Source organism: Symphalangus syndactylus, chromosome 16 (assembly GCF_028878055.3).
Source record: "Symphalangus syndactylus isolate Jambi chromosome 16, NHGRI_mSymSyn1-v2.1_pri, whole genome shotgun sequence".
Classification (NCBI taxonomy): Eukaryota; Metazoa; Chordata; class Mammalia; order Primates; family Hylobatidae; genus Symphalangus; species Symphalangus syndactylus.
The window spans coordinates 11,765,955-11,793,679 of NC_072438.2; the positions used below are offsets into that span (position 1 = coordinate 11,765,955).

Here is a 27,725-nt window from a genome sequence, read left to right on the forward strand (position 1 = left end):
GATTATCTGGTGTAAATCACAGTTGATAGTACCCTGAAAGGTTCAAGGCCACATTTCCCAGGGGAAGATAATCTTTCCACAATGTATAGAAACTCAGAAAACTCCAAGTTCTTCAGAAAGGTTGAAGACAAAGTCAAGGAAGAGAAATTGATAACTTTTGGTTAAAGGGAAGGGTTTCCAGCCTTTTGGCCAGGGCATCCACTACCAAGTCCAAATCCTGACTTGGCCTCAGGCTTTTCTAAAGGGATATATCGTGTGTGTCCCTTTTTGACCTGCTGATAGTTTTTTTTGAGATGGAGTCTCGCACTGTCACCCAGGCTAGCGTACAGTGACACGATATCGCCTCACTGCAACCTCTGCCTCCCAGGTTCAAGTGATTCTCCTGCCTCAGCCTCCGGAGTAGCTGGGATTACAGGTGCCTGCCACCACGCCCAGCTAACTTTTTGTATTTTTAGTAGTGATGGGGTTTCACCATGTTGGCCAGGCTGACCTTGAACTCCTGACCTCATGATTTGCCCACCTCAGCCTCCCAAAGTGCTGGGACTACAGGCGTGAGCCACCATGCCCAGCTGACCTGCTGATAGTTTGATAAAACAGAAGTTTTACTTTCTAGAATTTCTACTCATTGTATGTTTTGGATGGTTTCTCTCTCTGTAAGCATTCAGTATTCTTGAATCTCAAGTTTTGAAAGGAGCCCTAACTTCAAGTCTACTCTCTGACCTCTTAATGAAGTGAACCGTTTCTATTGCCCTTTTAGTTCTTCCTGAGACCCTGACATTCTGGTGTTCATGTGACTATTCTTTCCCCCTTGTTACTCAGAGAAAGCGTCGTGGTGGAGCAATAAATTCTAGACAAGCCCAGAAGCGAACTCGGGAAGCAACCTCCACCCCCGAGATTTCCTTGGAAGCAGAACCCATAGAACTCGTGGAAACTGGTAAGATTGCCAGGGACACTACAACTGTGGGGTGTTAAAGTGGAGAGAGAACACAGTACCAGGGTGAGCTAGTAGAAGGTGCTTTCAGTGTCTATAGAAGGCCTATGCAGTCTCATACTCACCATTTACAACTCAAAGCTTCACAGATTCTGAAATAGCCTCTCAACTGGGCTAACTGTTCAACTCTGGTAATGTGCAGCAGTGGGGTAGGACCCATTTAAAAAAAAAAAAATCTCTAGTGCAAATGAGATGGCCTACCTTTTCTATTTGAAACTGCATCCTCAGTTTGCTTGACCTTGTAAAGTACTTCGCTTTCCTCTTCTGTTTTTCATTAAGACACAAAATAACCTCGGAAGGTAAACTTGTCCACAGAGTTCCCTGTGTTGGAGCTTGGTGTAGGCAGAGGCCATATTGGATTTCCGCTTTCTGCTTGCTCCAGAAGTGATTGATGGCTGGCCTAAGTCTCTTTGCTCTGCATATATTGTTTTTATAACTAGGATACCTGCAAACTGGCATTTATTTTTATTTATTTATTTTTTTGAGATGGAGTGTTGCTCTGTTGCCCAAGCTGGAGTGTAGTGGTGCAATCTCGGCTCACCGCAAGCTCCATGTCCTGGGTTCACACCATTCTCCTGCCTCAGCCTCCCGAGTAGCTGGGACTACAAGCGCCCGCCACCACACCCGGCTAATTTTTTGTATTTTTAGTAGAGACAGGGTTTCACCGTGTTAGCCAGGATGGTCTCGATCTCCTGACCTTGTGATCTGCCCGTCTTGGCCTCCCGAAGTGCTGGGATTACAAGCGTGAGCCACCGCACCCAGCCATGCAGACTGGCATTTTAAACAACTTAGTGCAAGATAAATTTCATGGGCCCCGCAGGAGAAGTGAAGTTCTCTATGTGGTCTCTGAGTTTCACTTAGAACAAATGAGTTCTTGAAAGCCTTGACTTGAGGCTAGGATCCTGGCTCTAGACCAAAAAGGAACCAACTGCTTTCCATCATGGCACTTGTCATCCTCTAGGCAGTCTTACCCCTGTGTGTGCTTAGTGTTGCCCATTAGAGCACTGTTTTGTTTTTGTTTCTGTTTGAGACAGTTTCGCTCTGTCACCCAGGTTGGAGTGCGGTCACACGATCTCTGCTCACTGCAACCTCTGCCTCCCAGGTTTAAGCAAGTCTCCTGCCTCAGCTTCCCAAGTAGCTGGGATCACAGGCGCCCACCACCACGCCCGGCTAATTTTTTTTGTATTTTTAGTAGAGACGGAGTTTCACCATGTCAGTCAGGCTGGTCTCAAACTCCTGACCTCAGATTATCCACCTGCCTTGGCCTCCCAAAGTGCTGGGATTACAGGCGTGAGCCACCGCTCCCAGCCTAGAGCACTGTTTTTGTAAAAGCCCAGAATTGTGTTCACCAGAAAGAGAATGGTTCAATAAATTGTTGTATATCAGTATATGGACTGTTGGGCAGCCCTTCTTTTTAATAAAGAATGCAGCAATTTTATATAAATTATATTGGTATATCTAAGATTATCATGGTTTTTATTCTTGTGAAACTTTATGATACAAGAAAATAAAACAGGCCAGCCAGATTGCTTGAGCCCAGGAGTCCCAGAGCAGCCTGGACAACATAGAGAGACCCTGTCTCTATAATTAAAAAAATCAGCCAAGTGTGGGAGGCTGAGGTAGGAGGATCACTTGAGCCTGGAACATTGGGGCTGCAGTGAGCCGTGATCATGCCACTGCACTCTAGCCTGGGCAACAGCAAGACCCCACCTAAAAAATAAAGAAGTTACGTTGGGTTGGGCACCGTGGCTCGTGCCTGTAATCCCAGCACTTTGGGAGGCCGAGGCGTGCAGATCACCTGAGGTCAGGAGTTCGAGACCAGCCTGACCAACATGGCGAAACCCCGTCTCTACTAAAAATACAAAAATTAGACGGGCGTGGTGGCGGGCGCCTGTAATCCCAGCTACTTGGGAGGTTAATGCAGGAGAATCGCTTGAACCTGGGAGATGGAGGTTGCAGTGAGCCAAGATTGTGCCACTGCACTCCTGCCTGGATGACAGAGCGAGACTCTGTCTCAAAAAAAAAAAAAAAAAAAATGTTAAATGCATTACAAGACACTTTCCCCAAATATTAGACCAATACTATTTCTAAGAAAACTTCATTTAGTGTTTTGTTGTTGTTGTTTGTTTTTGAGATGGAGTTTTGCTCTTGTTGCCCAGGCTGGGGTGCATTGGCATGATCTCTGCATCCCGGGTTCAAGTGATTCTCCTGCCTCAGCGTCCCGAGTAGCTGGGATTACAGGCATGTGCCACCACGCTTGGCTAATTTTGTTTTTTAGTAGAAACGGAGTTTCTCCGTGTTGGTCAGGCTAGTCTCGAACTCTTGACCTCAGGTGATCCGCCCACCTCCCAAAGTGCTGGGATTACAGGTGTGAGCCACTGCACCTGGCCCATTTAGTGCTTTTTAATATTAATAGTAATCAGAAATAAAAATGGTTGTGCATCATTTTTTACTTTATATAGATGGAAGTTGTACATTAACTGGTCCATGTCCTTCTCACCTTTATCCTGTGCTCACGTAGACATCACAGTATACCCTAAGGGCTGAAAGGCAAGCTTCACAACAGATGCAACCCATTTTGTATGTTGAGGTTCTAGGGATCAGTATATATCACCGTTATGCTCCATCCAACTAGGGAGACAAACTTGAGAGATAAATGGAAATTAAAAGTTTGTCCTTGGCCGGGCACGGTGGCTCACGCCTGTAATCCCAGCACTTTGGGAGACTGAAGCGGGTGGATCACGAGGTCAGGAGTTCAAGACCAGCCTGGCCAAGATGGTGAAACCCCATCTCTACTAAAAATACAAAAAAAATTAGCCAGGCGTGCTGCCAGACGCCTGTAATCCGAACTACTCGGGAGGCTGAGGCAGAATTGCTTGAACCTGGGAGGCGGAGGTTGCAGTGAGCCAAGATCGCACCACTGCACTCCAGCCTTGGCGACAGAGCGAGACTCTGTCTCAAAAAAAAAAAAAAAAAAAAAAAAGAGTTTGCTCTAAATTAACCGATGAAGTTACTAAGCTAAGCCTGACTTTTGGTCCTTCGGCCAAGTGAGAGTGGTCAGCTTCTCCTGCTGGGAGGAGCAGAGGTTTCAGGCTGGTCCATCCCAAAGAGAAAGGCCCGGGGCTGGGCATGCACGGTGCCTTCTCCCAGATGGGGCACAGAGGCATAGCTGTGTGGAAGTGGGATGCCGTGGAATAGAGGTATGCACATGCGCACACATACATAACCCCCCAGGTACATTTGTAAAAGTCATACCTCCCCACTCAGAGCAGAATTCTGGAAGAGTGTTTACTGGCTTTCCCTCCTGAGGGAGGTGTTGGTCCTGGTGCTCTTTGCGTGTGTACTTCAGGATTGTTTTAGTTTGGGGTAAGCCTATATTACATTAGCAGTCATACTAAAGTGTAGAGGGATGCAACCTTACTTTCTTCTTAATCTTAATGCTTGTTGAAATACTTTCTTTTGAAGCTGGAGATGAAATTGTGGACCTCACTTGTGAATCTTTAGAGCCTGTGGTGGTTGATCTGACTCACAATGACTCTGTTGTGGTAAGTGTTGGAGTGTGAGAGTCGGCTGTTTCTTGGGTGTGGGTGGGTCCCTGGCCAGTGCCAGCATCTGACAGCCTTGGTCACAGACTCCAAGTCAAGGTTACAGCTTATGCTAAGGAAGTTCATGCATCTTGTGGAATTGAGCTTTTAGAAAGAAAATAAACAGTAACAATAATAATAATAAAGAAGTTCATGCATTCAGTGACGAGAGCCCAAAATGAAAAATGTTTTCTGGAAAATCATTTGTTATAGCCTTGTTGCCTATAGAGTAGGTCTGTGTAACCTGACCTTGCCACACCTGGGCACAAAAGTGGTTTGGGGAGAATCTCAAGGCCCCCACATCTGTCTTCAGTCCCTGATTCCACAGTTTACACCAGCTGTGTGACCTTGGGCATGTGACTTAGCCTCATTCACTTTCCATGAAATGGGGACAGGTCACTCATGTCAGTAGGGCATGGTGTAAGAGATCTTGGAAGAGATGCCGTGTTTGAGTGCCTGACACCTAGAATGGTGCCCAGTCACTGTGAGTTTATGCCGTCCCAGCTGAAAGGAAAGGGAATGTTGGCTCAGCACTGCCAGTGGGAAATCTCTCAAGTTCCAAAAGCGCCTGCTGCTTAGCATGGCCTCAGGGGATGCAGGCTCCCTGCGTTGCCACCTGATGCCTGCTGCGTCCTGATGCCAGGGAGGCTGGAGTCCAGGAGGCTGCCTGTGTCCCTGTCTCATGGTACCGGTTACAGACTGCAGGGGATGTGTGTGTGCGTGTCCTACCTGCCAGGAGGGAGGCCTTGTCTGGTCAGAGGACACATGGAGAAGCTATTTTTGATAGATCTGTTTCATGGTGCATGCAGGTCTGGGAATCTGGTCAGCATCTTAAGGGCAGGTTTGCCTCTGTAAGATGCCACTTGAGCGTTTTCTGACAGTGTGCTCGGAACGCAGGTCAGGGGTGGGGGCGGTGGCACACTTGGCAGCATTGGCAGTGGGGTGGTAAGTGCTGCTGAGGATGACTGTGGCTTGTGGGGGCTGCTAGTAGCTGAGTCTTCACCTTGGCCCTGGGCTCACTGGTGTTGGGGTTATCCTGTTTGGCTGATGCCTGGGTATGTGAACAGGGACACCCCATAGGTGTTGCTTCTTAGCTGTGCTGAGAACTTTAGAATAGGGTTGTACTGAGAAGTTTCAAGACTTCAATGCAAAGAAAAGGGCAGGGATGGAAAACCATCGGAGATAAGCAGCGGTGGGTTTAGTTGCAAGTGGTCCCTGCTGAGGTCTCATTAGTGTGTTTTCTGAGGTACATACACACATAAGACTTTGCTTATCGTCCCTTTGTACTCCATGGAGTTCTGGAAAGATAACTAATTTGGTATGTTAGCTGACAGCTACAGCACTGTCACTGATTTTTTTCCCTCTTTCTTTTTCCCAGCTGACACCTTGGTTTCACCAGTTGTTCATTAAAGCTGGAAAGTGGTGTCTGCAGAAGTTTTTTTGTTTTTTTTTTTTCTTGAATACTCAGTGTTCACCACAGTCTTCTTGGCCTTCTGTCTGCCAGACCCTGAGGAGAGAGCTAGGATTCTGACTGCAAGAAAACAATGATTGATTGGCTCTTGTTGGCTGACAAACCAACATCATTTCCCCTTTCACACTTGTGTTTTCTTTTGCTTTAGAAACAGGGTCTCAGGCTGGGCGCGGTGGCTCACGCCTGTAATCCCAGCACTTTGGGAGGCCGAGGTGAGTGGACCATGAGGTCAGGAGTTTGAGATCAGCCTGGCCAACATGGTGAAACCCCGTCTCTACTAAAAATACAAAAATTATGGCGGACTCCTGTAGTCCCAGCTACTCAGGAGGCTGAGGCAGGAGAATCGCTTGAACCCAGGAATCAGAGGTTGCAGTGAGCCGAGATTACGCCACTGCACTCCAGCCCGGGTGACAGAGTGAGACTCCATCTCAAAAACAACAACAACAACCACAAAAAAAAAAAGAAAAGAAAAGAAAAAAATACAAAAATTAGCCAGACATGATGATGCATACCTGTAATCCAAGCCACTCGGGAGGCTAAGGCAGGAGAATTGCTTGAACCCAGGAGACAGAGGTTGCAGTGAGCCAAGATCGTGCCACTGCACTCCAGCCTGGGCGACAGAGCAAGACTCCGTCTCAAAAAAAAAAAAAAAAAAAAACAGGGTCTCACTCTGTTGCCCAGGCTAGAGAGCAATGGCATGATCATACCTTACTGTAGCCTCCAACCCCTGAGCTTAAGTGATTTTCCCACATTGTCCTCCGGAGTAGCTGAGGCTACAGGTGCATGCCACCATACCCTAGTAAATTTGGGTGGGGTGGTGGTGGTGATTTTTTAATATTTTTGTAGAGACCCAGGCTGGTCTTGAACTCCTGGGCTCAAGCAGTCACCCACCTCAGCCTCCCAAAGCACTAGGATTACAGGCGTGAGCCACCACACTGGCCAGCTTTGTTTTGTTTTGATGACTAAGCTGCTCTTGCTACAAGGGCTTCCTCTCTGAACTTCCCTACCTTCCTTCTCTTCCCTGGGCTAGGGCTCCATGTTGGCAGTCCTACTCCCAATTAACCTGGGGCTGCCTGGTTAACCTTTATAAGATCTGCAGTCATTGGGAGACCCAGGGACCAGGAATATTGGCGTTGAGGGAGCTGCCCTGGAAAATGGATGGGTGGCCAGAGGGAGAGCTGACAGGTAAAAGGGAGGCGCTCCTGACTTGGGAAGCAGGAGTCCTAGGTTCTGGTCTCAGATCTAGGGTCATTTTGATCAGTGGATTTATCTCACACTCCTCAGTGTTCTCAGCCACAAAATAATTGTTTTGGACTTGATAGCTCTTGCTAATCATTCTCTACTTGTTTTTGATTTTAATAAGTCCAAATGCCAGTTTATGAATTTACACTGAGACATAATACTTGAGTTTGGAATTCTGCCTCTGAGCAAATCTGTTTGGGAGGCCTCTAATGCTATTCACTGAGGATAAGGGGCATCTGTAGATGGATCATGTGTTCAGGGTGACCCTAGACTCCACCTGCAGGAGAGTATAAAATGGATAAATGTATTCATTCTGGAAGTGGGGTAACCTTCCTTACCAGTTCCACCAGGACCTGTCGAATAGTTTGAGTGCACTCCTTTAGCTGCAGTAGCTCTGTACCTGTAAGATAGGAATCCCTGGATACCAGGATCCAGAGGTAGCCGTCAGAACATCAGGGAACCCTCTAAATTTTGTGCCTGTGGTCCCAGCTACTGGGGAGGCTGCGCAAGGAGGATCACTTGAGCTCAGGAGTTCAAGGCAAGCCTGGGCAACATAGTGAGACCCTGTCTTCTTCAAAAAAGAAAAAAAGACTGGAAACTTTGCATGCAGGTGTGCACATTCTTCCAACTTTCGAAGGAATTCAAAGCCCTTGAAAAATGAAGGGAAATGAAAAATGCAGTAAGATGCAGTGAGAGACTTTGTTCCTCTTGTTTGATTAGTTTCCCTCAAAATGAACTTTCATTTTTGGCCTTTTTTTTTTTTTTTTTTTTTTTTTTTTTGAGATGGAGTCTCACTCTGTCACCCAGGCTGGAGTGCAGTGGCGCGATCTCAGTTCACTCAGTTCACCTCCGCCTCCCGGGTTCAAGCGATTCTCCTGCCTCAGCCTATTGAGTAGCTGGGATTACAGGCACGTGCCACCATGCCAGGCTAATTTTTTGTATTTTTAGTAGAGATGGGGTTTCACCATGTTGCCCAGGCTGTTCTTGAACTCCTGACCTCAGGTGATCCACTCACCTTGGCCTCCCAAAGTGCTGGGATTATAGACAGGAGCCACTGCACCTGGCTGTTGTATAGCTTTTTTTTCCATATATAAACTTTTTTCGTCATAAACAGGACTTTTCGCTTTAGCATCTATCTCATCCCAGTAGCTTTTCCAGAACTGCCGTCTTCACCACAAAGCTCCTTACGTTTTCCCAATGCACACCTGAGTGTTTTTGGCATTTTAACTTTTCTAGCAGAGACATCATGGAGGGGATAAATAGATTTGTAGGCCCTTCTGTGTCTTTTCCAGTGCTGTCTGGAATAATTTTCTCCACCACTTCTTTCAAGTTATTTGTCTGCTTTTTTTTTTTTTTTTTTTTTTTTTGAGACAGAATCTCGCTCTATCGCCCAGGCTGGAGTGCAGTGGCGCGATCTCGGCTCACTGCAAGCTCCGCCTTCCGGGTTCACACCATTCTCCTGCCTCAGCCTCCCGAGTAGCTGGGACTACAGGCGCCTGCCACCACACCCGGCTAATTTTTTGTATTTTTAGTAGAGATGGAGTTTCACCGTGTTAGCCCGGATGGTCTTGATCTCCCGACCTCGTGATCCACCCACCTCAGCTCCCAAAATGCTGGGATTACAGGCATGAGCCACTGTGCCCAGCCTTGTCTGCATTTCTTGGGTCATGATTTCCATCACCTTAGACCTGTTGGTGCTGAGATTTTCTCTAACCATTGGTAGTCTTCTAGACATCAACATGAGCTTCAATCATGGTCTGCCCTTTTTTTTTTTTTTTGAGACGGTGTCTCGCTGTAACTCAGGCTAGAATGCAGTGGCATGATCTCAGCTCACTGCAGCCTCCGCCTCCTGGGTTCAATTATCCTGCCTCAGCCTCCCGAGTAGCTGGGACTGTAAGCATGCACCACCATGCCCAGCTAATTTTTGTATTTTTTGTTGAGACAGGATTTTGCCATGTTGTCCAGGCTGGTCTCGAACTCCTGACCTCAAGTGATCCGCCCGGGTAGTCTGCCATTTTTAAATCACAGAACACATTTTGTCATGGGTAAGACCCATGCATGGAAGTTGGGCGGTTTTTGCCCTGAACATCTTGAACAGTCAACTTGAGTTTTCTGCAAATCAGCAAGCCTTCAGACATGACCCTTGAGGCCATCAGATACAATTTTGGTTCCTTGAGTCCTATAAACTTTTTAAATAGTTGAAGAAATTGAACTAGAACAAAGCAAACCAATAGTTGTTTTCTTCCCCACCCACCCCCTGAGACAGCCTCGCTCTGTTGCCCAGGCTGGTGTGCAGTGGCACGATCTTGGCTCACTGTAACCTCCATCTCCAGGGTGCCAGCGATTCCCATGTCTCATCCTCCTGAGTAGCTGGGATTACAGGTGCATGCCACCACCAGCTAATTTTTGTATTTTTAGTAGAGACAGAGTTTCGCCATGTTGACCAGGCTGGTCTCAAACTCCTGGCCTCAAGTGATATACCTGACTCAGCCTCCCAAGGTGCTAGGATTACAGATGGGAGCCACCATGCCCGGCCTCCTTGGTTGCCTTTTAACAGCAAATAATCTTTTTTTTTTTTTTTTTTCCATTTTGTGTGCCTTCTCCAAATTTGTTGATTTTTTTTTCTTCTTTTTTTTTCCCCTTGAAACAGGATCTCACTTTGTTACCCAGGCTGGAGTGCAGTGGTGCCATCACGGCTCACTGCAGCCTGTACCTCCTGGGCTCAATTGAGCTTCCTGCCTCAGCCTCCTAAGTAGCTGGGACTGTAGGGGTGTGCCACCATCCCTGGCTGATTTTTTATATTTTTTTGTAGAGACAAGGTCTTACTATGTTGCCCAGGGTGGTCTCAAACTCCTGGGCTCAAGCGATCCTCCCACCTTGGTCTCCCAAAGTGCTGGGATTATAGTTGTGAGCCACTGAGCCTGGCCTTGGGTCACTTTTCATGAGCATTTTCAGTATGCCAGTCTCTACTCTGGCTAGAAGCAGTGCAGTGGTAGAAAAGAGACTGGCACCTCTCTTTAAGGAATCGAGATTTTTTAAGAGGGAGGTTATTAAAAATGTTACTTAGGCTGTTTTTCTTAAATTTCCAAAGATTGTCTCTTAGTAAGGTTGATTTTTCTGGAATTTTTTTTGGTCTGTTTCTATAATGTACTAATAAGTCACGCTATTTGTGTTTGATTCTGTATCCTGCCTGGTTTTCCATTTATGAGACTCTGTAGAAAGGATATTTGATAAAGGCTTTTCTGGAAGGAAAGGAAGCGGTGGGGGAGGGGAGGGGAGGGGAGGACCCTGTAGATCTCTGGGCGTAAAGGACACAGGAGGCACACCGTTGGAATAAGTGAGCCAGCCCAATTACATAGAAAGGAAGAAAGATGAGCTCAGAAAAGCCCAAACATCATATCCAGGAATTAGCCAAGATGAGTTGGCTGCTCAACTAGAACGTGATTGTCTGCACCAGTCTTCCCGACTCTCCTGCCAGTGCTCCAAGTAACAGGCATCGGTAACTGCATGATGTGTGTAGCTGTTGGACATTGAGTAGCCTTTTGTGTGCACAGTGCTTGGAGATGGCTGTTTTTCCAGTGGAGCAATGTGCAGTGCTGTGAGCTGTAAAGTTGTCTAAAGCAAGGGTGTCTCGGTGCTCTTGGCTGGGTGAACATTCCTAGAAATGCCATGCGCCAGCCTGAGTGCACGGGACCCAGTGATTCCTCTACTTGCTTCTTTCATGAGGAGGTGTTCTGAGGCTCACCTGTGCTTTTAGAAGCACAAAGGGGCTTCGAGTGACCAATCAGATGTGCTTGCTGCAGTTCCACTCGTCTCCAAATGCTCTGACCCGTGGACTGTTCTCCATAGTTGAGAAGAAGCTAGAGTGAAATAAAATGCATGAGTGAGTGAATCTTTTTTTTCTTTTCTCTTTTTGAGACAGGGTCTTGCTCTGTTGCCCAGGCTGGAAGGCAGGGGCCCGATCTCAGCTCACTGTAGCCTCAACCTCTTGCCTCAGCCCCAGGAGTACTGGGACTACAGGCACGCACTGCCATGCCCAGCTTATTTTTTGTATTGATGGGGTCTCACCATGTTGCCCAGGATGGTCTCGACCTCCTGAGCTCAAGCGATTCAGCCCGCCTTGGCCTCCCAGGGTGCTGGGATTGCAGGTATGGGACGCCATGCCCAGCCCAGGAAGTGTGAATTTCTGATCTTGGGCTAGCTTACCACAGTACTAATTAAACTATTCAGTTCAGGGAATTAGTTAATTGTTGCTATTTCAGTTTTGGTTTTTCACTTATCTTAAAAGCCTCTCAAATAGATTAGAGGCCCCAGAGCTTGTGTTACCTCTATCTATCTCTCAACTCATCCGGTAGGCGTTTATGAAGCGCTGGTACTCTTCCCTCTGCACCCATCTTCTGTGCTGGGCAAGCACTGAGCCACCTGCAGGGCCATAGCTGTGAGTTAGGTTCATTACAGAGTTCTTGAGATGTCTACAGGGATTCTGGAATTTGATGTGACTCGGCCACTGGGTGGAGGGAACACCAGTGATCAATACTGTATTGTCCACCAGCTGAGAGGCCAGGCTGTAGTGTTTAGTTTTGTTTTGTTTTTTGGTTTTGTTTTGTTTTTGAGACAGAGTTTCACTCTTGTTGCCCAGGCTAGAGTGCAATGGTGCAATCTCAGCTCACCACAACCTCTGCCTCCCAGGTTCAAGTGAGTCTTCTGCCTCAGCCTCTCAAGTAGCTGGGATTACAGACATGAGCCACCACATGCCTGGCTAATTTTGTTCTTAGTAGAGGCGGGGTTTCTCCACGTTGGTCAGGCTGGTCTCAAACTCCCCACCTCAGGTGATCTGCCTGCCTTGGCCTCCCAGAGTGCCGGGATTATAGGCATGAGCCACTCAGCCAGGCTTTTTTTTTTTTGACAGTTTCACTGTTGTCGCCTAGGCTGGAGTGCAATGGCGCGATCTCGGCTCACTGCAGCCTCCACTTCCCGGGCCCAAGTGATTCTCCTGCCTCAGCCTCCCAAGTAGCTGGGATTACAGGCGCCCACCACCACACCCGGCTAATTTTTGTAGTTTTAGTAGAGACAGTGTTTCACCATGTTGGCCAGGCTGGTCTCAAACTCCCGACCTCAGGTGTTCTGCCTGCCTCTGCTTCCCAAAGTTCTGGGATTACAGGCGTGAGCCACCAGGCCCGGGCTTTTCTTTTTTTCTTTTTGAGACAGTTTCGCTATTGTTGTCTAGGCTGGAGTGCAATGGTGCAACCTCGGCTCACTGCCTCCTCCACCTCCCGGGTTCAAGTGATTCTCCTGCCTCAGCCTCCCAAGTAGCTGGGACTACAGCCACGCACCACCACACCCAGCTAATTTTTGTAGTTTTAGTAGAGACAGGGTTTCGCCATGTTGGCCACGCTGGCCTCGAACTCCTGATCACTCCTCGAGTGATCCGCCCGTCTCGGCCTCCCGAAGTGCTGGAATTCCAGGTGTGAGCCACCGCACCCAGCCCATGGTGTCATTCTTATACTGAAGACTCATCTGTAAGCTGTTTTTCTCTCATTGAGAGTGGGGACAGTCAGAATTGTTACCAGTGAGGAAACACTCTGGCCACCCTGTTCTTATGCACCCCAGTAGTTGTGTGTGTATCACCTGCTGCTTGCCAGCAGCTCCTGGGCTCAGTGCTCAGGACAGGCTCAGTTTGGCACCATCCAGAGGCAAGCTGGGTATGACTCACAGGAGACCATAAAGACTCAGTACCCACAGTGTCATGGCTGGGGCACTGGGAGTATCATACCTTTTCCAGGTGTCCACACTTGATTAGTGGGTCGTCTTGGCAGAGGGTGGGGGCATATTGGAACTGTAGAAAGCTGGCGTCATTTCTAGCCACAGAAGAATTTGCTTCTGCTCCCAGCTAAACCCAAGGCTTTCCCCAAGGGCCAGCACTGTTACTAGAGCCTCCTTTTCTAGATTTCATGCGGACGGTATATTGTGCCGGCCATGGTAAGTTTGGTCCTGATGGTGAGGTTGACTGATGTCCCCAGATTTCCCTTTTCACCGTCTGCAGTCTCCTCTAAGAGGAAAGGGGAGCACTTTTCAGTGGTTCCACGTGTGTGGATTATATTCTGATCCGCAAATCAAAGACCTTTATACTCAGTCCTGCATTCTTCCTGCATGGCCATTTGTGTATGTCAGGATGCCATTTGGGAAACAAAATCCACTCTAATTATTCCTAAGCTTAGTGGATTTTAACATGGAAGGAGAAGCCTAAATCAGCAGTCTCCGGGCTGGGTCTCCAGGAATAACTCTTGACCTCGAAGCATTGACCCACCTAGGGAGCTGCTATGTCTGCTCCATGAAGAAGGTCTGGAGGCGAGATCCACCCCCTGCACTCATATCTTTGGGTTCGAGTAGACAGTACTGCAGACCCTTTCTAGGGAGGAGAGGCTGGGCTCAAGACATAGCAGCCTCTGCCAGAACTGTTTCTTCATGATGCAGCTGTGCCCGCCAGTGCCAACACCCTCAGCAGCTCAAATCGGCCTCCACCCCCTGCCCTGCCAGCAGCATGAGTGTGTCTGTTTGAGGGAACTCGGTTCACGTCCAGGATCCTGGCTGCACAGGAGTCAGAGTAGAGGATTAGAGCTTCTTGTCACTGTAGGGACAGGGAGGGTGAGGTGAGCAGTAGGGCTTTGGCGGTGAGAACTTTCCTGAAGCAGTCCCTCCTACGTGCTGAGCAAGAGGGAAAGGGCGTTCCACTGGCCCCCCTAGATGGGTAAGAGCACTTGGCCAGAAGGCGGGAGGAGCCAAGTTTGAAACTGTTGGAGCAGAAATTGTCTAGATGTAAGTTCTGAGCTGGCAGGTGAGAGGCTTGTCAGGTTCTTAGGCCCCCAGGACACAGGATTGGATTGTGTTCAATCCTTGGTATGTGTCACACGCATTGGTCATGCATAGCCTGCTTTTCTCTGTTAGTTATTTGTAACAACCTACTGAGCAATGCAAATCCTCCTCCACATGAAAGCTCCACCTTGGCAGTGGCCTACATTGGCTGTGTCACCTTGAGAGAGCATCATGATCCTAGTGCTGTCTGAATGTTCACTGCCTCATGTAACCCTCACAACAGCACAGTCAGATGTGGGCTCTGGTGACTCTGTTTTTCAGAAGAGAAAGCTGCAGCCCCCAGATAGTAAGTAAGGTCCCCAGGTCTTGCAGCCAGCACATGGTGTGGCTATGGCTGTGTTCACGCTCCCAGAGACTCCACTAAACAGCCAGCAGGGAGAGACACAGCACATCAGCTGGGAGGTGGAGTGACCGGGGAAGTGGGCTTGACTGACTGGGAGAGGTGCACAGATCCGCTGTGGGTGGGAGGAGGGTGGGGCCTCTGCTGCTCACCAGAGGCTTCCACAGAGGGTGTCACACGTCAGAAAAAAGAAATGCCTTCATTTATCACTTATATCAAACTGACTGCTTCTTTCTCTTTTGTTTTTCTCTCTCTTTTTACAAGATTGTTGATGGTGAGTGGTTTCGTTTCCTTTATCACTGGGTTTGGAGAGGAAACTGGCATAGGTGAGAGCCGCGGTGCTGCAGGTCTTGCCAGACCATCCCCAAGGGCTTGGAGCACTCCAAGCAGGAAGATGCCTTCGCAGATGCTATGGTCAGACCCGCACAGCCAGTCCCCCTTGTGCCTGCTGAAGAAACTTCACCACTATCACTGAGCACTGAGCTATAGTCCTTTCTGGTGGCCTACCAGATTTTGGAGAAGGCTGGTAGCTCACAGCAGGGGTTGGGGCGTTTTTCCTGGGAAGATACGATAGTGGCCTCCAGAGCTGGGCAGAACCTTCTGGGTTATTGCTGAGCATGGCAGCAGTTTCTCTCTGGGGGTCCCAGGCAGGGAAGGAAGAGGGTCTTAAGAGGCATCAGGATGGGAGTGGTGAGGATGGTAAGAGTAGAGAGCCTCCAACCTGAAAATGTGACCTCTTACCTTAGAAAGAAGAAGACCAAGGAGGAATGCTAGGAGGCTGCCCCAGGACCATGCTGACAGCTGCGTGGTGAGCAGTGACGACGAGGAGTTGTCCAGGGACAGAGACGTGTATGTGACGACCCACACTCCCAGAAACGCCAGGGACGAGGGCACTACCGGCCTCAGGTACCAACGTGCCCCCAGCTCTGCTGCCGCCATGCTAGGGTGTGGGGCCAGGGCATAGGAATACTTTTCAGCAAATCTGTGAGCCCTTGGCCCTGGAAGGGCTTGACCAAGCCTCTACCCAGCATCTGGATACAGTGGGAACTGGGTCCAGAACTGAGTCCAGCTATTCCCACTGTAACCAGAGTATGCCGAGCGCTGACAGAGTGGGCGCAGACAGTCCCAGTGGACCCAGACGGGGATCTTGGGGGAGGGCAGGGTGACTCAGGTTGTCTGCACCTTCTCATGCTCACCCTGCCACACGCCTTGGGGCAGTTGGCTTTCCTGAAAGTCTCTCAGATGCCTATGCTAAGGCAGAGTCAGAGAAGGCCACTCACATGACAGGGTATAATGTTTGCGTTGACTGAAAAACTAACGTGAAGCACTGTGCTCTTAGGCCCTCGGGTACTGTCAGTTGTCCTATCTGCATGGACGGATACTCAGAGGTAGGTAAACCAAGCTGTATCTTCGCTGCTTCTGGTTTCTAAACTTCATTGAAAGAATTGGATGAGACAGGATCTTCTCCCTTGGTGGGACTGGACACCCCTACTCAGTCATGCCTGGGCCGTCACTTGTTGCAGATCTGCCTGTGAGGGGAGAATGTGCCAGTTTCTCCTTGGACCCTATAACTTTCACCTTCAGCCCCTGTACTCTTGTATGCCCTGAGCTTCCGGGTGCAAATGCGTCCTTTTTTGTCCCCCATCCTGGATCCAACTGGAAGCTGCTAGTGTGTACTGGGATCCCTCGTAACCCTCTTGGGCTGTCACACTGCTAAGATGCCATGGCCCCTGCCTCCTGCGCTCCAGCTGAGAGAGAGCACAGCAGGCACAGTTAGCTCTCCAGACCCCTTCCCTGTGGCAGCCTGGCCCTTGCTTTCCTTTAGTTAGTCATCTTAGGCATAGATGGGTGGGATTCTCTGGGGACCATGGCTGCTCTAGGACAAGGGCAAACTCGGAGGCTCTTCTTTTTAATGCTTTCTAGATCGTGCAGAATGGACGTCTCATCGTTTCCACAGAATGCGGCCATGTCTTCTGTAGCCAGTGCCTCCGTGATTCCCTGAAGAATGCTAATACTTGCCCAACTTGTAGGAAAAAGATCAACCACAAACGATACCACCCCATTTATATATGAAGTATTCAGAGACCCCCAGGAGAGACGGATGGACAGACAGCCAGGTTCTCCAGTGGTATCTGCCTCCATTTTCCTGAGCTCAAAAAGACTGTTTTGAAACCAACGTCTGATATGTAAACTGCTCTTTTGTTTCCAACCCCTTCCTTTTGTTATCTCCAGTTTGATGCTAGAGTGGGAGAAAGGGAGTCAGGCACATTGGGAATCGTGGTTCCAGTCTGGTTGCAGAATCTGCACATTTGCCAAGAAATCTTCCCTGTTTGGAAAGTTTGCCCCAGCTTTCCCGGGCACACCACCTTTTGTCCCAAGTGTCTGCCGGTCGACCAATCTGCCTGCCACACATTGACCAAGCCAGACCTGGTTCACCCAGCTCGAGGATCCCAGGTACAAGAGTGGCCCCTTGAGGCCCTGGAAAGACCAATCACTGGACTTCTTCCCTTGAGAGTCAGAGGTCACCCGTGATTCTGCCTGCACCTTATCATTGATCTGCAGTGATTTCTGCAAATCAAGAGAAACTGCAGGGCAATCCCCTGTTTCCTAAGAACGAAAAAGTGCAATAAAGGCCATTCGTTACCTACTTTTCAGCAGCCCACAAGATGTAGCACTATTAGCATCCCCTTCAGAGGCTTAATGTTGCCTGTGGAACAGTGCCCATCCCAGCCCGTTTCTGCCCACCAGTTGTTCTCAGGAACCTTACCCATGCTCCAGCATCCTTCACCTGGCACAGGACATGCAAGATAAATAGGGCAGGCACGTGTTTGGGTGTCCTCTCTTTGATAAAATCCATCCTGTGTTTGCCACACGCCCTCCAGTCCTCAGTTCCTCAGTTCCCACTGCCTAACGCCTGCCCCTGCATAGATACTGAGAGGTGGTGGCAGTAATTGTGGCCTTATCAGCCGCTCAGTTCCAGGCTTTTGCCCAGGTCACTGTTGCTCCGTGTTTCGGAGAACCTGGCCCACCTGACTTGGCTTTCTCATCCTTCCCAACCCAGCGCCGTTTATTTCAGAAGCTCCTCTGGCCACTGGGCTTGGATGCTTTGGGCTTCTGACTGCCCCATAGGTTTTGATTGGTGAAACGGGGGCCCAGATGACAACCTCTCCTTCACTCCACAGGTAGGCAGGAGCCTCACGTTCGCTCAGGGGCAGCAAAGTGGCCCAAGCTGCCCCTGACAGCACAGGGCCTGGGGGTGGCTAACGAGAGAGGCCTTATAGTGCCAGCCTGCCTCCTCTTCCGCTGTCCTCCTTCCTCAGAGGGCTTCACGCCAAACAAACGGCCTTTTCGTGTGAAACATCTTCAGGGTGGGAAAGGGGCCACTTCTGGCTTTGTTAGCAATAACTGACCTTCAGTTTACCCTTCTGAAGGAGCAGGGACTCAGCACAGAATTCACTTTAGACGGGGCTGAAGGAGTGTCCCTCCTCTATGTGAAAAGAAAATTGTTTTATTCTTCATTCTGACTTTATAACTGTTTGGCTCACTTCCAGTTAGTTTGAATGAAAATAATAATTTTCTACTTGGAGTTGAAGAGGGCAGAATCCTCAGCTCTCATCATTGTGATGTGTAGCGTGTCTGCCCTCTGACTGGACATCATTGCCATTAACTTTCTTCTGGGCATCACGGGAATGTCACGATGCCCGGACTTGGAGCAAGGCAACCTTGGAGTCAGTCCACTAATAAGATATGGTAACACCCATTTTAAAATTTGTTTAAGTTTTATCCTTAAAGACAACTTCAGTGGTTATATAAAAGTTGTGTTACTTCGTCCTAAATTAAATTGATAAAAAGATTTAAAAATGTGTTTTGTTTCTACTATTCAGAAACTGCAAACTAGGGAAAGGTTGGTATGAAAAATGTCTTTCCTTTTTTCAATGTACATAGTTCAACTCTTTCTTTGTTACATTTAAACTATATCCATGGATATCAGTCTGCTTTGGACTCCTCTGCTAGTGTTAAGATGGAAATAAAACCATTAATTTGAACCAAATATCTTTTACACATTCATTTGCTCTTTGGAATTGGAATCAGTTTCCCCCCTTTTTGCCAAGATGCGGGGTTCTTATCTGCCTCACGTTGAGTGTATTTTGCATTGGTGTGTGTTCAGGAAGTTTCCATGTCCTAAGTCCAGCAAGCATGTGAGAGGCTGTTCTTGGAGCACAGCCACAAGCCCAAGCCCTGGAGTCCCTAAGAGAGTAGAGTCTACTCTGAGAGGCAAGGTTGACCGAGGAGCTGTCTGCTCAGCTCGGCCAGTCTCTCAGAGGTGCTGGGGGTGCTGCTCTGAGTGGGACAGACTGAGATTGCCCTGGAAACCTTGCACTGCAGTGCCCCCCTTTGCCCCTGGCCACCTAGATACAAAATTTGCCCTCTGAGTGGGAGTCAGCACTGGGAGTGCATGGATATGCCAGCCACTGCCACAGGCGAGCAGTGCCAGCAAAGCCACAAGGAGGGAATGGGCTTGGCAGTGTGGCCAAGCTCTCCCTTTGCCTCTGCCCTCTGTACCTATCCAGCTGTCCCCAGGGACTAGAAAGGCTAACATGCTGGCTGCCTGGGTCCCAAAGGCCTACCATCCAGTGCAGTTTGCTTACCATGCTCCTGGCACTGCACTTTTGGCTCTGTGGGCAGTGAGACGACATCATGGAACATGTTTACAGAGGATACAGTCCCCCAGGCCAGTGGAAAATTGAAACTGATTGAGGGTGAGGTACGGGAAACCAGGAGATCTGGCAGGAAGAAGTTGAACCTGTCCAGAAAGCTCTCTCTGAATAGGGCTGCTAAGTTGCCATCCTCAAAGTCCAGAAAGCTCTCTAGGGAAGAGGAGAGGAAAGAATTCCAGAGACCCCAGGCCAGGCCTGTGAAAGTTAGAGAAAGACCTTCTTGCTGGCATACAGTAGGGTCTGCAGGCCCCCTGATACCTAAAGGCATTGGACCAGACACTTCTGGTGGCTACCCAGGGCCTGGCAATTCTTTACCCCAGGAACAAGCCCAGGGGAGGCAGGGAGCAGTGTATCCCTGAGACTGGTACTGCTGGAGTGCTTCTGATCCTGGAAAGGAGGGAGCCCCCAAGGCTGACTCAAAAGATGTCGGTATTAACTTTTTTTGGGGAGGTGGGGGTTGTTTTGTTTTGGCAGCGTAGAAACAATTGATTTTTGTGTATTGTGTATCCAGAATCCTTGCTTTTTTTTTTTTTTTTTCTAAGATGGAGTCTGGCTCTGTCGCCCAGGCTGGAGTACAGTGGGTTGCTCTCAGCTCACTGCAACCTCTGCCTCCCGGGTTCAAGCGATTCTCTTGCCTCAGCCACCCAAGCAGCTGGGATTACAGGGACACGTCACCATGTCCAGCTAATTTTTGTAGTTTTAGTAGACACGGGATTTCACCATGTTGGCCAGGCTGGTGTCAAACTCCTGATCTCAAGTGATCAGCGTGCCTCAGCCTCCCAAAGTGTTGGGATTAGAGGCGTGAGTCACCACTCCCGGCCCCAACTCTACTTTTTTTGTCTTTTTTTCTATTTTTGTAGAGATGGGGTTCTCACCATGTTGCCCAGCCTGGTCTTTAACTCCTCGCCTCAGGCAATACTCCTACCTCAGCCTCCCAAAGGTGCTGGAATTAAAGGTGTGAGCCACCCCGCCCACCCTAGCCCAGTACATTATTATTACACACAAATGGTGTTGGTGGACACCTTTATGTTTTAGTGTTTCATCAAGAAAGATGTTTGCTGTAGGTTCTTGTTAGACGACTGTCAGGTGAGGGAGGTTCTTTTTCCTACCATGAGGTAAGCATTTGTAGGTTTTTTTTTGTTTGTTTTGAGATGGGGTTTCGCTCTTATTGTGCAGACAGGAGTGCAATGGTGCAATCTCTGCGCACCGCAATCTCCACCTCCTGGGTTCAAGCAATTCTCCAGCCTCAGCCTCCCAAGTAGCCAGGATTACAGGCGTGCCACCACCATGCCCAGCTAATTTTTGTATTTTTAGTAGAGATGGTATTTTACCATGTTAGCCAGGCTGCCCTCGAGCTCCTGACCTCAGGTGATCCGCCCTCCTGGGCCTCCTCAAAGTGCTAGGATTACAGACATGAGCCATCACACCTAGCGACATTTGTCTTCGATTTCTGTTTTTTTTTTTGTTGTTGTTGTTTTTTTAACGAGACAGATTCTTGCTGTCTCCAAGGCTGGAGTGCAGTGGCAGGATCTCGGCTCACTGCAGCCTCCACCTCGGGGTTCAAGCGATTCTCCTGCCTCAGCCTCCTGAGTAGCTAGGCACACACCACCACGCCCAGCTAGTTTTTGTATTTTTAGTAGAGACAGAGTTTCTCTATTTTTGTTTTTGGTCACAAGTGAATGTTCAATCTTACCAGTCCTTTTTCTGCTTCTATTGAGACAAGATTTGTTTGCCTCTCTAATCAGTTAATGTATTGTGTAACATAGTTTATGTTGTTTAACTACAGGGATATGTTTTTTTTTTTTTTCTTCCAGAGACAGATTCTCACTCTGTCGCCCAGGCTGGAGTGCAGTGGCATGATGTCACCTCACTGCAGCCTTCACCTCCCGTGTTCAAGCGATTCTCCTGCCTCAGCCTCCAGAGTATAGCTAGGATTACAGGTGTGCACCACCATGCCCAGCTAATTTTTTCTGTTTCTAGTACAGACAGAGTTTCACCATGTTGGCCAGGCTGGTCTCGATCTCCTGACTGCAAGTGATCCACCCACCTCAGCCTGCCAAAGTGCTGGGATTACAAGCGTGAGCCACTGCACCCCACCTTACAGGGATATGTTCTGAGAAATGTGTTGTTAGGCTGGGCGCTGTGGCTCATGCCTGTAGTCCCAGCTACTCGGGAGGCTGAGGCAGGAGAATAGCTTGAACCCGGGAAGCGGAGCTTGCAGTGAGCCGAGATTGCGCCACTGCACTCCAGCCTGGGCAACAGAGCGAGACTCCATCTCAAAAAAAAAAAAAAAAAAAACCTGTGCATGTTACTGTACTGAACACTGAAGGCAGTTGTAACACGATGGTAAGTATTTGTGTATCTAAACATAGAAAAGGTACAGAAAAGGTAAGGCGTGGTGGCTCATGCCTGTATTCCCAGCACTTTGGGAGGCCGAGGCAGGCAGATCACCTGAGGTCAGGAGTTCGAGACCAGCCTGACCAACATAGAGAAACCCCGTTTCTACTAAAAATACAAAATTAGCCAGGCATGGTGGCACATGCCTGTAATCCCAGCTACTCAAGAGGTTGAGGCAGGAGAATCGCTTGAATCTAGGAGGCAGAGGTTGCAGTGAGCCGACATCGTGCCACTGCACTCCAGCCTGGGTGACAAAGACTCCATCTAAACAAAGAGAGAGAAAAAGCGGAGGCTGAGTGCAGGGGCTCATGCCTGTAGTCCCAACACTTTGAGAGGCAGATGTGGGAGGATGGCTTGAGCTCAGGAGTTCGAAACCAGCCTGAGCCACATAGTGAGACCCTGTCTCTATTATATTATTATTATTATTTATTTTTTTTTTTTGAGATGGAGTCTCACTCTGTCGCCCAGGCTGGAGTGCAGTGGCACAATCTCGGCTTACTTCAAGCTCCGCCTCCCGGGTTCAAGCTATTCTCCTGCCTCAGCCTCCTGAGTAGCTGGGACTACAGGCACCCGCCACCACACCCAGCTAATTTTTTGTATTTTTTAGTAGAGACGGGGTTTCACCGTGTTAGCCAGGATGGTCTCGATCTCCTGACCTCGTGATCCACCCGTCTCGGCCTCCCAAAGTGCTGGGATTACAGGCATGAGCCACTGCGCCCGGCCATATCTCTATTATTTTTTAAAAAAATAACAAACCAAAACCACGTACATTAGCCTAAGTCTACACAGGGTTGGGATCATCGTCATCACTGTCTTCCACCTCCTCCTCTTGTCCCACCAGAAGGTCTGTAGGGCCAATAACACGTGGAGCTCTCATCTGCAGTGACATTGCCTCTGGAATGCCTCCTGAAAAACCTGTGAGATTGTTTTGCAATTGACTTCTTTTTGTTGTTGTTGATGGAACAGTGTCTTACTTTGTCACCTGTGCTGGAGTGTGGTGGCACAATCATGGCTCATTGTCATTGCAGCTTTGACCTCCCGGGCTCAAGTGGTCCTCCCACCCCAGCCTCTCAGGTAGCTGGGACTACAGGCACCAGGCCTAGCTAGTTTTGTTTATATTTTACAGAGGCAAGGTCTCACTATGTTGCCCACGCTGGTCTCAAAGCAATCCTCCTGTCTTGGCCTCCCCAAAGTGCTGAAACTACACGTGTGAGCCACTGTGCCAAGCCTAACCGTTTTGTTTTGTTTGTTTGTTTGTTTGTTTTGTTTTGTTTTTTAATAATAGAAGGACAGCCGGGCTCAGTGGCTCACTCCTGTAATCCCAGCACTTTGGGAGGCTGAGGCAGGTGGATCACCTGAGTTCAGGAGTTTGAGACCAGCCTGGCCAACACGGTGAAACCCCATCTCTACTGAAAATACAAAAATTAGCCAGATGTGGTGGTGCACACCTGTAATCCCAGCTACTCAGGAGGCTGACGCAGGAGAATAGCTTGAACCCGGGAGGCAGGGGTTGCAGTGAGCCAAGATCACACCACTGCACTCCAGCCTGGAGGACAAGAGCGAAACCCCATCTCAAAAAGTAACAACAACAATAATAATAGAAGGACTACAGTCTTAAAATAGAATGAATATATAAGCTAATAATAGAAGGACTACAATTTTTTTTTTTTTTTTTTTGAGACAGAGTCTCGCTGTTTCACCCAGGCTGGAGTGCAGTGGCGCGATCTCGGCTCACTGCAGGCTCCGCCCCCCGGGGTTCACGCTATTCTCCTGCCTCAGCCTCCCAAGTAGCTGGGACTACAGGCGCCTGCCACCTCGCCCGGCTAGTTTTTTGTATTTTTAGTAGAGATGGGGTTTCACCGTGTTAGCCAGGATGGTCTCGATCTCCTGACCTCGTGATCCGCCCGCCTCGGCCTCCCAAAGTGCTGGGATTACAGGCGTGAGCCACCGCGCCCGGCCAAGGACTACAATCTTAAAATATAATGAATATGTAAGCCAGTAACATAGTCATTTATGAAGTATGTACTGCACCTAAATTATATGTGCTATACCTTTATACAAGTGGTGGCACCACATGTAACAATGTACTACAACATGACAGCTAAGCCGTCACTAGGCAATAGGCATTTTTCAGCTCCATTATACTCAACGGGACCACCATTGTGTACGTGGTCTGCTGACTAAAAGGTCTACAGCAGCACGTGACTGTATTTGATTTTCTAGCATACACTATACTTGCATTTCTCTGATAACTTCACCATATTCATGATACTTTGTCCTTCTATATGTGTTTTTTTTTTTTTTTTTAGATGGAGTAGCTGGGATTACAAGCACCCGCCGCCATGCCTGGCTAATTTTTGTATTTTCAGTAGAAACGGGGTTTCACCATGTTGGCCAGGCTACTCATGAACTCCTGACCTCAGATGATCTGCCGTCCTTGGCCTCCAAAAGTGCTGGACTTATAGGCGTGAGCCACCATGCCCGGTCACTACTGTACATTTCAAGACCCCCAGTGGATGCCTGAAACCTCAGTACCAAATTGTATATATATTGTTTTTTTCTTATACGTATATACTTACATATGATAAAGTTTAATTTACAAATTAGGCACAGTAAGAGGTTAGCAACTAATAAAATATTGTATATGTAGTACTTTTTTTTTTTTTTTGAGATGGAGTCTTGCTCTATCACCCAGGCTGGAGTGCAGTAGCGCTATCTCTGCTCACTGCAAACTCTGCCTCCCAGGTTCAAGCGATTCTCCTGTCTCAGCCTCCTGAGTAGTTGGGATTACAGGAGTGCACCACTGTGCCCAGCTAATTTTTGTATTTATAGTAGAGATAGGGTTTCACCATGTTGGTCAGGCTGGTCTTGAACCCCTGACCTCGTGATCCACCTGCCTCGGCCTCCCAAAGTGCTAGGATTACAGGCATGAGTCACTGTGCCCAGCGCAGTACTTTCTTTTCCAGTTTTTTGTTTGTGTTTTGTAGAGACAGAGTCTCACTATGCTGCCCAGGCTGAGCTCCTGGCCTCCAGCAATCCTCCTGAATATGGTCTGAAAATATTTCTTTTTTTTTTTTTTTTTTTTTTTTTTTGAGGTGGAGTCTCGCTCTGTCGCCCAGGCTGGAGTGCAGTGGCGCGATCTCGGCTCACTGCAAGCTCCGCCTCCCGGGTTCACACCATTCTCCTGCCTCAGCCTCCCAAGTAGCTGGGACTACAGGTGCCCGCCACCATGCCCGGCTAAATTTTTGTATTTTTAGTAGAGACAGGGTTTCACTGTGTTAGCCAGGATGGTCTCGATCTCCTGACCTTGTGATCCTCCCGCCTCAGCCTCCCAAAGTGCTAGGATTACAGGCTTGAACCACCGTGCCCGGCTGAACATGGGATGTCTTTCTATTTTTTTTTTTTAGACGGAGTCTCGCACTGTTGCCCAGGCTGCAGTGCAATGGCGCGATCTTGGCTCACTGCACCTCTGCCTCCCAGGTTCACGTGATTCTCCTGTCTCAGCCTCCCAAGTAGCTGGGATTACAGGTGCACACCACCACACCCAGATATTTTTTGTGTTTTTTTATTTTTATTTTATTTTATTATTATTTTTTTTTTGAGACAGAGTCTCGCTCTGTCGCCCAGGCTGGAGTGCAGTGGCGCAATCTCGGCTCACTGCAAGCTCCGCCTCCCAGGTTCACGCCATTCTCCTGCCTCAGCCTCTCCGAGTAGCTGGGACTACAGGCACCCGCCACCACGCCTGGCTAATTTTATTTGTATTTTTAGTAGAGACGGGGTTTCACCGTGGTCTCGATCTCCTGGCCTTGTCATCTGCCCGCCTCGGCCTCCCAAAGTGCTGGGATTACAAGCGTGAGCCACCGCACCCAGCCTTTTGTATTTTTAATAGAGATGAGGTTTCACTATGTTGGCCAGACTGGTCTCCAACTCCTGACCTCGTGATCTGCCCATCTCGGCCTCCCAAAGTGCTAGGATTACAAGCATGAGCCACCAGGCCTGGCCATCTTTCTATTTTTTGTTTGTCTGGTTCTATTTCTTTCATCATGGTTTTACAGTTTTCTTTGTAGAGATCTTTCACTTCAGCCAGGCACAGTGGCTCATTCCTGTAATCCCAGCATTTGGGGAGGCTTAGGCAGGAGGATCACTTGAAGCCAGGAATTTAAGACCACCTGGACAACATAGTAAGACCCTATCTCTATAAAAAGATAAAAAATTAGCTGGCTATAGTGGCATACACCTGTAAGTTTTAGCAACTCAGGAGGCTGAGGTAGGAGGATCGCTTGAGTCCAGGAGGTTGAGGCTGCAGTGAGCTATGATCATGCCCCTCTATTCCAGCCTGGGCAATACAGCGAGCCCCTGTCTCAAAAAATTAATAAATATAGATCTTTCTCCTCCTTGGTTAAATTTGTTCCTAGGCTTTTTTTTTTTTTTTTTTGTAGCTATTGTAAATGGGATTGATTGATTGATTTTTTTCTTTTTACCACTACTTTGTTGTTGGTGTATAGAAACAATGCTGACTTTTTTCTTTTTTTCTTTTTTTTTTTATTTATTTTATTTATTTTTTTTTTGAGACGGAGTCTCGCTCTGTCGCCCAGGCTGGAGTGCAGTGGCGCAATCTCGGCTCACTGCAACCTCCGCCTCCCGGGTTCACGCCATTCTCCTGCCTCAGCCTCTCCGAGTAGCTGAGACTACAGGCGCCCGCCACCACGCCCGGCTAATTTTTTGTATTTTTAGTAGAGACGGGGTTTCACTGTGGTCTCGATCTCCTGACCTCGTGATCCGCCCGCCTCGGCCTCCCAAAGTGCTGGGATTACAGGCGTGAGCCACCACTCCCAGCTAAACTTCTTTCTTAATACTGATTTTGCTGTATCCTATGGGTTTTGATATGTCGTGTTTCTATTTTCAATTTTTTCAAGAAACTGTTAATATCCTTTAAAATTTTTATTTTATTTTATATTAAGATGGAGTCTTGCTTTTGTCGCCCAGGCTAGAGTGCAATGGTGCGATTTTGGCTCACTGCAACCTCCACCTCCTGAGTTCAAGTGATTCTCTTGCCTCAGCCTCCTGAGTCGCTGGGACTACAGGTACGCACCACCATGCCCAGCTACTTTTTGTAGTTTTAGTAGAGACGGGGTTTCACCATGCTGGCCAGGCTGGTCTCAAACTCCTGACCTCAGGTGATCCACCCGCCTTGGCCTCTCAAAGTGCTGGGATTACAGGCGTGAGCCACCACGCCTGGCTTTCCTTTATAATGTTTTTAATTGACTAACTGGTCATTCAGAAGCATGCTGTTTAATTTCCACGTATTTGTACAATATTGAAACTTCTGGCCAAGTGTGGTGGCTCATACCTGCATCCTAGAACTTTGGGAGGCTGAGGAGGCAGTATTGCTTGAGGCAAGGAGGTCAAGGCTGCAGTGAGCCATGATCGGACCACTGCACTCCAGCCTGGGCAGAAGAGTGGGACCCTGTCTCAAAAAAAAATTTCCTCGGCCGGGTGTGGTGGCTCACGCCTATAATTCCAGCACTTTGGGAGGCCGAGGTGGCTGGATCTCCTGAAGTCAGAGGTTCGAGAGCAGGCTGGCCGACCTGGTGAAACCCTGTCTCTACTAAAAATACAAAAATTAGCTGGGCATGGTGGTGGGTGCCTGTAATCTCGGCTATTCGGGAGGCTGAGGCAGAGGAATTACTTGAACCCTGGAGACGGAGATTGCGGTGACCTGAGATTGCACCACTGCACTCCAGCCTGGGTGACAGAGCAAGACTCCATCTCAAAAAAGAAAAAAAAAAGTTCCTCTTATTGTTGTAGTGCTTTGTTTTGTTTTGTTTTTGTTTTTGAGATGGAGTTTCGCTCCTATCGCCCAGGCTGGAGTGCAATGGCCCGATCTTGGCTCACCACAACCTCTGCCTCTGGGTTCAAGCGATTCTCCTGCTTCAGCCTCCAGAGTAGTTGGGATTACAGGCGCGTGCCACTATGCCCGGTTAATTTTTTGTATTTTTAGTAGAGACGGGTTTTCTCCATGTTGGTCAAGCTGGTCTCAAACTCCTGACCTCAGGTGATCTGCCCGCCTCGGCCTCCCAAAGTGCTGGGATTACAGGCGTGAGCCACT

At 48.5% G+C, this 27,725-nt stretch overlaps 1 protein-coding gene across 2 annotated transcripts in view; it reads left to right on the forward strand.

Annotated features, from left to right (window-relative positions):
• Positions 1-18,552, forward strand: part of RNF4 (ring finger protein 4) — a 44,471-nt gene extending 25,919 nt beyond the window's left edge. Inside the window, exons 3-8 of one of the 2 annotated variants that reach the window (XM_063619712.1) lie at positions 820-934; positions 4,457-4,536; positions 14,766-14,775; positions 15,248-15,407; positions 15,841-15,889; positions 16,425-18,552. In XM_063619712.1, coding sequence (XP_063475782.1) covers positions 820-934; positions 4,457-4,536; positions 14,766-14,775; positions 15,248-15,407; positions 15,841-15,889; positions 16,425-16,574 — 564 coding nt within the window. In that variant the 3' untranslated portion in view covers positions 16,575-18,552. Of the gene's footprint in view, positions 1-819; positions 935-4,456; positions 4,551-14,765; positions 14,776-15,247; positions 15,408-15,840; positions 15,890-16,424 lie in introns of both variants that reach the window. The other variant, XM_055245865.2, reaches the window with a different exon arrangement.
• Positions 18,553-27,725: the final 9,173 nt, after the last annotated feature.